Consider the following 12,774-nt stretch of genomic DNA (forward strand, 5'->3'; position numbering starts at 1 on the left):
TTTGAGTGCATGACTTTGTGACCTTAATGTGCTTTTAATGTAGTTTTTGATGGTGATTTCCTAGGTTTTTAAAAAAAGCAGTCTGAAAAAATAGAAATTCCACCATATGCCATCATACCAGCCCCCACATGGGTTATCAGCAGGGACCTCTAGATCCACTGCACAGACTTCTGCCACTTGAGATAACAGAGTAACTTGTAGCAGTAGTAGGCTGTCATCCTCTATGTGGACCAGCACTAGAGGGGGATGGGATTTTGGCAGTGGGTTTCACAGATACTGCTGACAGCAGAGGAATGGTGGGTTCCACTTCAGCCTCTGGATGAGTGTCCTTGTGCTAACAGACCCCTCAAGCTTGACCCCTTCTGCCCCATGCCTCCAACCTGTCCCTGGGCTAGCCCTGTCTCCTGCTCACCTCCTGTGTCTTCATTCCAGTTCCATTCTTCTCGCCTACACCATCCCAGTCTTCACTCCTTAGGCTTCTCATCCCAGTCCCAGTCTCCTTGCCCAGCCAGTTTTAGTCTCCCCATCCCTGGCTCCTTGTTCCCAGTCTTCTTTCCCTTTCACCCCCATTTCCACACCACACTGGCTTCCAATTCCAGGGTCCTGCCGGGGCGCCTCATCCAATCTCAGACTCCATCCTCCCTACCCCTTGTCCCAGTCTCTTTGCCCAGCCTCCCAAAACCCCTCCCCTACCACACAGTACCCCCCATTTCCCAGTTTCCTTGGACTGCCCGTCCCAGACGTCCCCTCCCGCAACTCCCAGTTGCAGTTTCTGTCCTTTTCCCATCCCCCAGAGGCTCCTTGTCCCAATCCACTCCCCGATACCCTCCCTAGATCCAGCTTTTGTCCCCTCTGCATTTAAGTACAGTGGCTTCCTTCTCCATGCCTGGGCCCGGCAGTCACCTGCTCTCAGTTCCAGTGTTTGCAGCAACCAGGAGCAGCAGCCATTGCAGGGTCCCTCCCCAAAGGCTCTTAAGCAAAGGAAGCTGCCATGGGATAAGAGGGAAGGTTCTCTCATGGATCGGTAACTGGTTAAAAGATAGGAAACAAAGGGTAGGAATAAATGGTCAGTTTTCAGAATGGAGAGAGGTAACTAGTGGTGTGCCCCAGGGGTCTGTACTGGGCCCAGTCCTCTTCAACACATTCAGAAATGATCTGGAAAAAGGGGTAAACAGTGAGGTGGCAACATTTGCAGATGATACAAAACTACTCAAGATAGTTAAGTCCCAGGCAGATTGCGAAGAGCTACAAAGGGATCTCTCAAAACTGGGTGACTGGGCAACAAAATGGCAGATGAAATTCAACGTTAAATGCACGTTGCAAAATATAATCCCAACTATACATACAAATGATGGGTCCTAAATTAGCTGTTACCCATCAAGAAAGGGATCTTGGAGTCACTTGCAGGACTCTGGAAGTGTAGAAAAATCCTTCTCACTGCCTGTATCATCCTGAACTGCGGACTGCTCATTCTCCAGCTTCAGGAGTCTTAAAAATGATCTCAATCATCAATGGGACAGACACAACTGAATAGTGTAGCTGTCCTTAATGTGCGTCAAGACCCCACCAGGGAACTAGATGTGAATAAGATTGCTGACTGCTTCATCCAGAAAGCTACAGTGAGACTATCAGGGTTCCTTTCCCACTCTAAACTCTGGGGTACAGATGTGGGGACCCACATGAAAGACCCCCTAAGCTTATTTTTACCAGCTTAGGTTAAAAACTTTTCCAAGGCACAAATTCCACCTTGCCTTGAACAGTACGCTGCCACCACCAAGTGATTTAGACAAAGAATCAGGGAAAGGACCACTTGGAGTCCTATTCCCTCAAGCCCTGCACCCCCTTCCCTGGGGAAGGCTTGAGAATAACATCCTCACCACTTGGTACAGGTGAACACAGACCCAAACCCTCGGCTCTTAAGAATAATGAAAAAAATCAATCGGGTTCTTAAAAGAAGAATTTTAATTAAAGAAAAGGTAAAAGAATCGCCTCTGTAAAATCAGGATGGTAAGTACTTTACAGAATAACAAAAGATTCAAAAACACAGAGGATTTCCCCTCTAGGCAAAACTTTAAAGTTACAAAAACAGGGATAAACCTCCCTCTTAGCACAGGGAAAATTCACAAGCTAAAACAAAAGATAACCTAACACATTTCTTTGCTATTACTTACTATTTCTGCAATATTAGATGCTTAGCTTAGATATGGCTTAGGGAGACGTATTTTCCCTGCCCTGGTTCCTTGTTGACTCCGGGAGACAATAACCTTCCCCCACAGATTTGAAAGTATCTTCTCCCCTTATTGATCCTTTTGGTCAGGTGCCACCCAGGTTATCTGAGCTTCTTAACCCTTTACAGGTAAAAGAGAAATGAACCCTTTACAGGGTAAAGAGAGATTTTATGCTACCCTTAGCTGTATGTTTATGACAGAGACATAATGTTATTAAACTGGGAAGTTAGTGAAGATAGCTTGTAGATGATTGCAATTATTTTAATATACTGTAATTCAAATTTTTGAATTGCTCCACTCCAGCTCCAGACAAAAACCTACTGGTCCGCGCTCCAGCTCTGGGCTCCGCTGCAAAGCCCTGTTCATAATGTAATTATGCCGTTCATAACAATTTAATCATTATTAAAATAGTAAAGGTCCCAATGACAGACACATTCAATAACTAGAATATGAAAGAAGTGTATAAAACTGCCCCAAACTGGCAGAGCGCTCCCTCCCCTCCCCCCCCAGACACACACACCTCTTCAAAAGTACCCACAGGCAAAAACAAAAGTCAGTGTCTATGTTGCATGCTATCCTCCTGTTAATACAACCCAAGATTGCATTTGCTTTTTTTGCTACCAGCACTGCACTGTTGTCTCATGTTGAGATGGCTGATGAAGGAATAACAGATGGAGGAGTCTGAACAGAGGTAGAAAGGTCAACTAGATAAAATAATATGATCTCAGAAGTGATGGACTGATGTTAATAAATGTTAAGACTCGTGTGTTATTTACCTGTACAATTCAACTGGACCTTTAAACATGAGCAGAAATCACACTTCATTTTTGCACTAACTACTCTTCACAGGAGAAAGCTGTCCTTCCGTCAGTGACGCATTCACACTAACCCCAGTCCTGAGCCACAGTGACAATACGATGATCACTTAGTGAACCAGTCTAGTTGATCTGCTCTGTTTTATGTTGAAGTCAGTAACGGCATTTATCAAGATTGGCTAGTGTGATCGGAGAAAACCAGGGGACTGAAAATTGACATTTAAAAAGTGAAAAATTGTGGAAAGATCAGAAGAATCTCAAACACGTTCCCATTTTTCCTAGAGCAGAGACATTTGTTCCGAGGAGTAAGACCTAAAATGTGACTGCTGCCTATTCACGTTTTAAAGTGTGATAAATATGCGCACAGGAGAGTTGATGACCACTGAATGTGACAAGTATCCCACAGGGCCTGGAGAGTCAGTCTGTCCCTCAAGCAGAAGTGGGTACATTTCTTGTTTAACTCTGTGGCAAAGGAGTCTTCCGGAGGGGTGTCCCCATTGACAGAACACATGGTGTAATTTACTGGGGTCTATTTCCCACTCGTGGTCTTCGAAGATGTGCCTGTTGAATGCATCTGCGGTCACATTCTGACCCCTGGGAGACAGGCTGCTGTGATGACAATCCGGTTGCATATGCACCAATTCCAAAGCTTGACAGCCTTGGCGCAGAAGGAGGGGGATCTTGCCCCTCCTTGGCGACTGCTGTAAAACATGCATGATGTATTGTCCATCATGATCTTTGTGTGTTCGCTCTGGGCAGTGGTAGGAAATGAAGACAGGCATCTCTGACCAATCTGAGTTCCAGGAGGTTGATGTGCAGCATCACCTCTTGTGATGTCCACTGGCCTTGGGTCATGTGAGTGTCTAGATGCATTCCCCACCATAACAGAGAGATGACCATCATTATGACGACCGTTGGGGAAGGATTTGCAAACAGAACTCCTGTGCACACACTGTGATGGTCTTTCCACCAGTTGAGGGATTGTTTTACAGAGGTAGGTAAGGAAAGAGGCATATTTAAACTGTGTCTGTTTGGTGAATAAACAGTTTTGAGCCACCCTTGAAGGCAGCGCATTCAAAGTCTTGTGTGTTCTGTGACGAAGGTGGTGGCTGCTATGTGCTAAAGTAATCTGCTCTGTTTTATGTTGAAGTCAATAACGGCATTTATCAAGATTGGCTAGTGTGATCGGAGAAAACCACGGGACTGAAAATTGACATTTAAAAAGTGAAAAATAGTGGAAATATCAGAAGAATCTCAAACATGTTCCCATTTTTCCTAGAGCAAAGACATTCGTTCCGAGGAGTAAGACCTAAAATGTGACTGCTGCCTATTCATGTTTTAAAGTGTGATAAATATTTTAATTTTAAATGTAAAGGTACGGACACAAATATTACATGATGATGTTTTTTATTTTGGATGGTAGTTAAGATCCAGATGGACAGCGGCCTGAAGAAAAAAGAAGGGGGGTGGGACACAAACATCAAGTTAGGAGACAGCAGCAGTGAGCTGTAGGTAACATGAATATATTAGTAACCATATGGTTATACACTCCCTACAGGACAGCGATTCAGACCACACCATTAAAGAAAAACACATCACATGTTTACAGAGGAGCAGCTGCCTAGTCACTAATGTTAATACTTATGTTTTGCTTGAAGGGAAAAAGCACTTCAGTACGTGTTTGATTTTGGTTATAACTGATTTACTCTCCACTCCATGGAAAACCCTCGCCGTAGCTTGAGCACCAGAGTCGTTTCTCTCTTGGCTTTGGTGAGCAGGGGTGAGTGTTTCCATCCAGCACAAACAATCCCCCCGTCCCAAACTTTGGACAGAGGCTGGAGAACGTCAGCCCAGCTCCAGCAATAGCGGTCGGGGCACCCGTTGGAGAGACAGCAGAGTGAACCCAAAACAAGGCTGCTTCTACAAGCCACAGATGTGAGGACTCGCGTGTTGGGCAATGACTATGTGGATTTAAGACCTTCCCTCCCTCGAAATCCGGTGACAAATTTTCTCTTGTAGCAAGAGACACTTGGCACTGCTAAAGGGCGCAAACTGCACCTCCATGAATCTCATGATTCACATGGGCTGCTCTAGCTTGGACCCACCGGCCAGGTGTGATTTGTAAGGTCTTTGGGGCAGGGACTGTCATGTACTGTATGTTTGTGCAGTGAAGAGCACAATGGGGCCCCGACCCAACTGGACTCTAGCCCTTAGAGCAATATAAATGGACATTTCACCAGCTGGGTATCGCATGGGCATGCTCCACCCTGGGCACCATCCCTGTGCAGGGCAGGGTGGGGGGTATTTGGTGTCTGGGTTGGCTATGCTATGCCGAGGGAATCCCGAGGGCCAGATTCAGCTTCTCTGTGCCACCTGGGTGGTGCAAAGAGGCTTGAACTAGGGCAGAAAAATCAGGCCCAAGGTACTTAGAACAGGAAGAGAGACATCCTCTATCTGATGGGAACAAAGTTTTACTGCGATTGCCCCACAGATGTGGTGAAGGGCTTGGTGATCCACAGATAAAAGGCACTGGCCACAGACCATGAACAGCACCTGCACTGGGGCAGTGTCCCTGTGACGCTAGCATATTGCCGTGTAAGAGTCACGGCCTTACAAGTGATGCTACAAATGTAATTGGTTATGGATGCCAAAGTCTAATGAACTGCTAAGCATATTTTACTTAGAATACAGCGTGAGTCACTTAACCAGCTTCCATCTGGCATACAGACTATGTTAGACAAATGGCTTTGCAAATGGGATACTGGTGTGGACAGATTCGTTTGCTGATGGCTAAATGTAACGTGGCAGAGTAGAGTCAAAGGACACCCACCTGTAGGCGGGAGCAGGCCCGATGGGACCGTCTCAGGTGCGAATGTTCATGTACTGGCTTCCGATAATACCAGCGCACACCACGCAGAGCGCCCCCAGGACTTTGAAGAGGGTGGCTCGTGAAACCCAAACAGCGTCTTCTGGCAAAGAAAATGTTATGAAAAATTGTAAAAAAAAAATTCTATACCTATATTTTTCAGTGTAGAAGAACAGGCCCCCCCTCAAGTCCACTGTACCTTTACAGTCAATTCCCATTCTCAAATATCATCAACAAACAGAACCACACAGACTGCCCCTCTAACTAATAGCCTGCCCAAAGTCACAGTCCCAGGAGCTCTCGGCTCCCCCATTCTCCTCGCGGCCTGGGGAAAGAGACGGGCTTGGCAACCTGTGGGGAAGGTTAACAAAGATCTGGTGCAGCAAAGGAGAAGCAAGCCCCAGAGTCAAGGGGCCCTCGCTGAGCATGCCCTGCCAGCCACCTCCCCGCATCGAAAGCCAGGGAACTCCTGCTGCAGCTTGGCTGTCGATAGCAATGCCACCGTGATCACATGAGGAAAGTCTCAGGTAACCGAGTCCAAAACCACTCCGAGCTTTAGAGTCGAAAACCCGCTCCTCGATCTGCAGGTGTAAAGCATCGAGCGGCCTGTTGAGACCCAGAGCTTCGTGTTCTATCCCCTTGTACGAAGCTCCACTCCAAACCATCTGGCAGCAATGTTAAGCACCAGTTTCCACATTTCCTTAGGAGGCAGCCCCACAAAGAGCCTGTTACAGCAGCCTAATGTAGAGCTCAAAAGGTACGGACAATGGCAGTGGTCTCTTCATCCAAAAGAAATGGTCACCTCATCTTGCCAGGCGTAGCTGGAAGAAACACTCTTAGCACAGCTACTCCCCGGGAATCCATTGGCAGCCAAAGCTCTAACCCGGCCTCTAAGTTATGACCCCACTTCACAAATGACAGACACACTCCCCCAATCAGCAGGGCTGACATAAGCCTCTCCACTTCCTCCTATTGCTTCCCCAACCCTTCAACAGAGCTTCAGGGGACCACAGTACTCCTCTGGCCCAATGGAGCTCTCTACAATAAGGGTAAAGCTCGCCTGAGCGGGAGACGGAGCTTTCTCAGGGGCTGGTCCGAGGCGGTGGAATTAACTTCTCCAGGAACTAAGGACTGTCCCAGCCCTCCCCACCTTCCGCTCACAGTACAAGGAGAATGGTTTTGGCTTTGCCTTCTCTAATGTCAACGTCTAGCCACACGGGTATATATTTAGTAAGACAAAAACTCCAAACTAAAGCCCACTACCGCACACCCTTCTCCCTCTCAGGGGATGAGAGAAGGGACATGTGATAGATGCATGTCATGTGGTTTAACGTGCAACTGGAAGGTGCTCAGATACTACTGTGATAAGTGACTAGCCCTCATCCCAAACCCCAACCTCCTGCACACACTGGGCCTTTTGTTCTACCGCTCCACTGGGATTCGAAGTTACATCCAATTTATCAACTGGTCAGCGCACCTTGCTATGAACACTTACGGTGTCAAACACAAGACAGCAGAAATGCTTCCCACTCTACGAGGCTTGGCATGATTAGTATTTGTACTGCGATAATACCTAGGGGCTAGAATTAAAGACCCAGGTCCCAGACCCAGAACAGAACGACAGGCCTGCACCAAGGAGTGAACCCTTTATAAACCCACGTGAACGCAAAGATGACACTGTAGAACGCCAGGCAGTTCGCTCGTGTCAATCAGCCACAAAACGTTAAAGCCAGCAACGTTTCCGTGGCTCAGGGCTCGTGGGGCAGCTCCTCCTCCTTGCTGCAGTCAGGCAGGTTATGAAGAGAGCAGCCTTCATTGGTACTATCAGCTCTGCCCCTTCCTGCCTCTGCAGCAGGAGGTCGCTGTCTGTACTGCACCGAACGCTCTCCTAGTCACAGGTAGGGTTGCCAACTTTCTAATTGCAGAAAACCAAACACCCTAGCCCTGCCCCCTGTCCCACTCCCCTTCTCCAAGGCCCCGCCCTGCTGACTCCATGCCCCCTCCCTCCATCACTCGCGGTTCCCAGCCAATGCTCGGGGCAGGGGCAGCGTGCAAAGCCCCCATGGTTCCCTCTCCACCAAGGAGCTGGACATGCTGGCCGCTTCCGGGAGCCTCACGGAGCTGGGCAGGAAGCCTGCCAGCTCTCCTGCGCTGCCAACCGGACATTTAACAGCCTGGTCAGCAGTGCTGACCAGAGCCACCAGGGTCCCTTTTTGACCAGGTGTTCCAATTGAAAATTGGACACGTGGCAACCCTATTCTCAGGTCCTTTCCTTGTGATCGGTTTGTGCAGCACTTTCATACCTACGAATACACACTAGGATCGAGGGCGATGGCCAACAGCATGGACCATGGGCGCACTGCTTGTGGACCCACAAAAGCCTCTGTTGCGGGTACTAGATCACTATCCTGCATCCCCAGTGCAGTGGCATCTGCCCCTTTCGGGCCTCGTGGTGATTTGGGGGGGCAGTCACAGCCCTTTAAGACCCCTCAGCCATGTCCTGACACAAGCTGGCAGAACAAGATCAGAGGTAACATTTTCAGCAACACCTGAGTAACTTAGGAATGTTAACACCACAATCTCATCACTGTCTGGCAATCAAACCAAACACTTCCGGAAGGATCGTGGACAAAGCGTGACAATAAAAGGGACAGTATTGAGTTAGGAGTTGTTGTTTATGGCAGTGGAGGAGGCGTAGGTGTTTTGCCCTATTTATTTCCCATCTTCATTAATGACCTAGGGAAAGGGGTAAACGCTCCGTTAATTAAACATGCAGAGCACATTAAACAGGGAGCTGGTGAAGCTGGGACCACCCAGTGGTGATATTCCTACACGAAGGACACAGCCTGAGTAAAATATTGCTCAGCCATATTCTCATGGGTCTGCGAGAGGCAAAGGAGGGTAAGGGAATAGCTTTTAATTGACCAACTTCTGCTAGGGAGCGAGAGAAGCTTTGAAACTTATACCGAGCCCTTCTTCAGGTCTGAGGAACAGAATCCTTATTCATCCTCTGAGTAGTCACTACATCAGGGTATGGGGCAGGAGTAGAGGCCAAGGACCTGCTTCCCCTCATGGGCCAATAGATACATGCAGGCCAGGGACCCTCTGGCCACATCCTTCTCCTCTTCCCATCACGCTCCCTCAGGGTTTGTCATCACTCGGTTCACACACTATAGGTAGCAATTGAACTAGGTAAAATGCTGAGCGTGGCAGTGGGCAGCACAGACAAGGCCACGTTGTGTTCAGCGGCTTGTCAGTTGGTGGGGCGTTAACCGAGCTCTTAGTGGAGTGCAGCCACGGCACGATGACAGGACACTGATTCTAGTCCCGCTGATCACAGCATCACCTCAGCTAACTCGGCGCATCAGACTCAAGCTGAAATCCGATTCGATTTCCCAATGAAAACCGGCCCTTGTTCCAGGAATCGCAGCATCCCAGAGATCCAGCCTGGCCGAGCTCTTGGCTGCTACACGCCGGGGAAAGAACCGAACAGCAGATCCTGCCAGGCAGCCCTGCTGAGAGACGACGGGGTGCTGCAGAGAGCAGTGCTGGGGCAGAAAGTCCAGTGGGATTTTCAGTTCCGTGTCCAGGTTCCACTGGCACAAGCCGCGAGCACGTCCCTCCGCCCGGGATCACACTCACTCTATGCGCTAAGGAAGAGAGGTCTTGGGGGAATCAGTGCTTTTTTTGAAGATGAAATTGGCTGCAGTGATAATACTCTGCCCTTCCCAGCCCCTTCCATCTAAGGGCCTCTCTACACTTCAGCGGCTCCAGGGACACAGCTACCACCCTGGAGCTGGGCCACGGCGGCACCATAGTGTAGATGCTTCCTACGTCCCCTAAGGGTTTGTTCCAGGGATGTAGATAATCCATCTCTCTAGGCTGTAGGTAGGGCCATGGGAAAACTCTTCCCTCCACCTAGCCCTGGCTACGCTGGGGCTTGGGCTGACCTGAGCACGGCTCAGGGCCTCTCACTTTTCTTAGCCCTGAGCAGTGCCCGGCTCTGCTGGTCTAGTCTCTATGTGCAGAGCGGCCTGAGAGCGCGTCCCAAAGGGGCCTAAGATCCGGGGCATTACCAGGGAGCCCCCCAGCCCCGGGCCCACCTCTGCGCCCCAGGCCAGGCCCAGCCCCAGGCAGCCCCCAGCGCCCCGGAGCCACAGCCCCGCCAGCTCCCGCCGCACCTGGCTCTTCCCGCACGGCCTCGCAAGCGGCTTTCTTCACCTCCAGGGCCCCCTCGGGCCGGCCGGGGCGGAACACGGCCGTGTGCACCTCGACCCGCGGCGCGGCGCCCGGCCCCGGCGGCTGGAAGACCTCGAGGAGCAGCTCCTCCAGGCGGCGGCGGGCCTCCGCCTCCTCCTCGGGCCGGGGCTGCACGATCACCCCCAGCAGGGCGGCGGGCGCGCCGCGGCTCTGCTCCCGCACGCCCCGCAGCACCTCCCGCAGCCGCTCGGCCCGGCCCCGCAGCGACGGGGCGCGGCACAGGAAGAAGATGAGCTGCCCGGCCGGGGGCGCGCTGGGCGGCGCGGGGCTGGGCGGCCGGCGGGCCACGGGCAGCACCTCGTGGGCGAAGGAGCTGAGCGCGGCCTGGGCGCGGTCCGGCTCCCACGTCTCCCCGGCCAGCAGCAGCACCTGCGTCCGCTGCACCACGGCCTGGAACTCCCCGTCCGGGCTCGCCCCGGGCTCGGCGGCGTCCGCCCGCCCCGACGGCTCCATGGCCGCCCGCCGCTGAGCTGGGCCCGCGGGGCCACGACCTGCGCCCCCGCCCATGTCACAATCCCACCCGGAGGGGCGCGCCCCCCGCCTGCAGGCTGGCTCCGGGCGCGCTGCCTCCTGCCATCCCTCCGGCGGGCGAGCCCCGGGCGGCCGGCTCCTGCGGTGCCTCCTGCCGGAAGGGTTGTTCCCCCCGTGCCCAGGGTAGAGTCTGCACCGCAGGTGGACTGGGGGCGCCCGAGAACAGGCGGATGCCCATTCGGAGGTGGGGACATGAAGGTGAGTGTGCAGGGATAGATGAAGCTAAGTTTGTGTCTCCTGGTTGATGAATGTGTGTCATGGTCTCTAGATAATTGCAGACACACGCACCTCTGTGTGTTGAATTGTAGAGCAGCAGCCCCCTTGGATGTAAGATGCACAAGACTTTTCTGGTGGCGTTTGGCCAGTTACCCGTTCAGAGGCTGTGGAGACTCTGAAGAAGGAATGTCTGGCGAAGTCCGGCAAAGGACACTTGGCTGGTCCTCTTCATAATTGAGATCCATGTCCCTCAAAGGAGTTACCAGATACCAAGAATGCGGTCCTAGAAGCCTACACACCTCAAAGATCTTTCTTACTGCTCCAGGTCTAAACCTGGCTTTCTCCATGGTTAGAGGGACAATGGTGTCCTCTGCCAACATTCTAGACTCATCACCAGGCCTCCGGCCAGGACACAGCACACAACTGGCCTCGCTGATGGACAACCTTATTCTGGCTACCGACAGCAAACCTACCTCTCAGCCTATTCTGCTAGACTCCACTGCAGGCATTGATACTGAGGGGGCCACACTCCCTACCACGCGACTCCGTGCTCTCTCCCATCCTAGCTAAGATCCACATAAGAGACTGGAGAGATTGTGACACGTATGTGAATGACAGATTGTGACACCTCTTCTCTGCTGATACAGTCTCCACCAATGCAGGCTATCCCAGTGCGGGGAAGAAAGCAGCTAATGGATAAAACACAGTGGCCAGCTCCATCTGGGAAAGGCAGCAGTGGTGCTGATAGAAAAGGGGAAACATTTTGAGGAAATTGGCAATGACTGAGGGCATCAGACCACAGATGGTAAAGGTGGTGCAAAACCTTGGGGTCTTGCTAGACTAAGGCCCCCCTACTCCTGGATATGCAGATTGCCATAGCAGTGGGGAACACATAATCTTCACCTGGCCGAGAGGCTTCACCCAATCCTTTCACAGGATGATTTAGCTCGGTGGTTCTCAACCAGAGGTCTGGGGACCCCCTGGGGGGGGACATGGGCAGGTTTCAGGGGGTCCACCAAGCATGGCTGGCATTAGATTTGCTAGGGTCCAGGGCAGAAAGCCAAAGCCCCAATGCACAGGACTGCAGCGCATGCCCTGAGCACCACCCAAGGTTGAAGCTGAAGTCTGAATAACTTAGCTTTGTGGTGGGCTCTGTGGCATGAGGCTTCGGGCAACTGCCCTGCTTGCTATCCCTTAACACTGGCCCTGGCTTTTATATGCAGAAAAACAGGTGTTGTGGTACAGCTGGGCCTGGAATTTTTATGGGCTGGGGAGGGCTGGGTAAGAACAAAGTTGAGAACCCTGATTTAGCTGCTCTTTTGTTGTGTGTTCACACAGCCCCTAGCACAGTGGGGCCTGCTCCTTGCCTAGGGCTCTTAGGCTCTATGGTAATACCAATAATATTGTAGCTCGCCTACCTGTACAACAAGGCTGCTGGTAGCATTAGCAATAAAGGTTGAGGTGAACACTTGGTTGGACTCCACTGACTCGCTGTTCATTTCAGAGCAGAGCTCAACTCCTGCTCCCGCTCCTAGTGAACTGGGACTTGACTAGGTCAGAGATCACCTCAGTCTTCACAACCCCCAGGACAGCTATGCTGCCCAAGGTCAGGCTTGGGGAACAAAGTATTCTCAGTGACAGGAGCTCATTATCCAAAGATCAGACTGAGCCCAAGCTAAGGTAGAAAGCTGCAGCACCTTTGTGGTAGTACCAGGGGGAGAGAGGAAAATCTCCCTTTCATTTGGGTTTTTGTCCACTTTAGTTTTGTGCAGCGCCTAGGCTCCACGTGCGACAGAAAACCTCCAGCGTGGAAAGTTTTCCTTTTTAACACATGTAATAATCTGGTCACGGCCCCTTG

At 51.3% G+C, this 12,774-nt stretch overlaps 1 protein-coding gene across 3 annotated transcripts; it reads right to left on the reverse strand.

Annotated features, from left to right (window-relative positions):
- Positions 1-1,947: 1,947 nt before the first annotated feature.
- LOC135976568 (uncharacterized protein C2orf72 homolog) lies at positions 1,948-12,649 on the reverse strand. 3 transcript variants are annotated; one of them, XM_065573057.1, is made up of 3 exons: positions 10,091-12,639; positions 5,874-6,009; positions 1,948-4,489 (listed from the first exon to the last, which is right to left on the reverse strand). In XM_065573057.1, the coding sequence occupies exons 1-2, from the start codon at positions 10,674-10,676 to the stop codon at positions 5,906-5,908; spliced, it is 690 nt and encodes a 229-aa protein (XP_065429129.1). In that variant the 5' UTR covers positions 10,677-12,639; the 3' UTR covers positions 1,948-4,489; positions 5,874-5,905. The 3 variants fall into 3 exon arrangements, with proteins under 3 accessions (XP_065429129.1, XP_065429128.1, XP_065429130.1); XM_065573056.1 differs by having other exon boundaries at positions 5,874-6,012; positions 10,091-12,631; XM_065573058.1 differs by lacking the exon at positions 1,948-4,489 and having other exon boundaries at positions 5,882-6,012; positions 10,131-12,649.
- Positions 12,650-12,774: the final 125 nt, after the last annotated feature.

The sequence above is a fragment of the Chrysemys picta genome, chromosome 19 (assembly GCF_011386835.1).
Source record: "Chrysemys picta bellii isolate R12L10 chromosome 19, ASM1138683v2, whole genome shotgun sequence".
Taxonomy (NCBI): domain Eukaryota; kingdom Metazoa; phylum Chordata; order Testudines; family Emydidae; genus Chrysemys; species Chrysemys picta.

Excerpts from the sequence above, each read along its gene's own strand:
- LOC135976568 (XM_065573056.1), bottom strand. The coding sequence starts at position 10,676 with ATGGGCGGGGGCGCAGGTCGTGGCCCCGCGGGCCCAGCTCAGCGGCGG. Across the intron at positions 6,013-10,090 it reads GGCCGTGCGGGAAGAGCCAG|AAGACGCTGTTTGGGTTTCA; the intron begins GTGCGGCGGGAG and ends TTTCTTTGCCAG.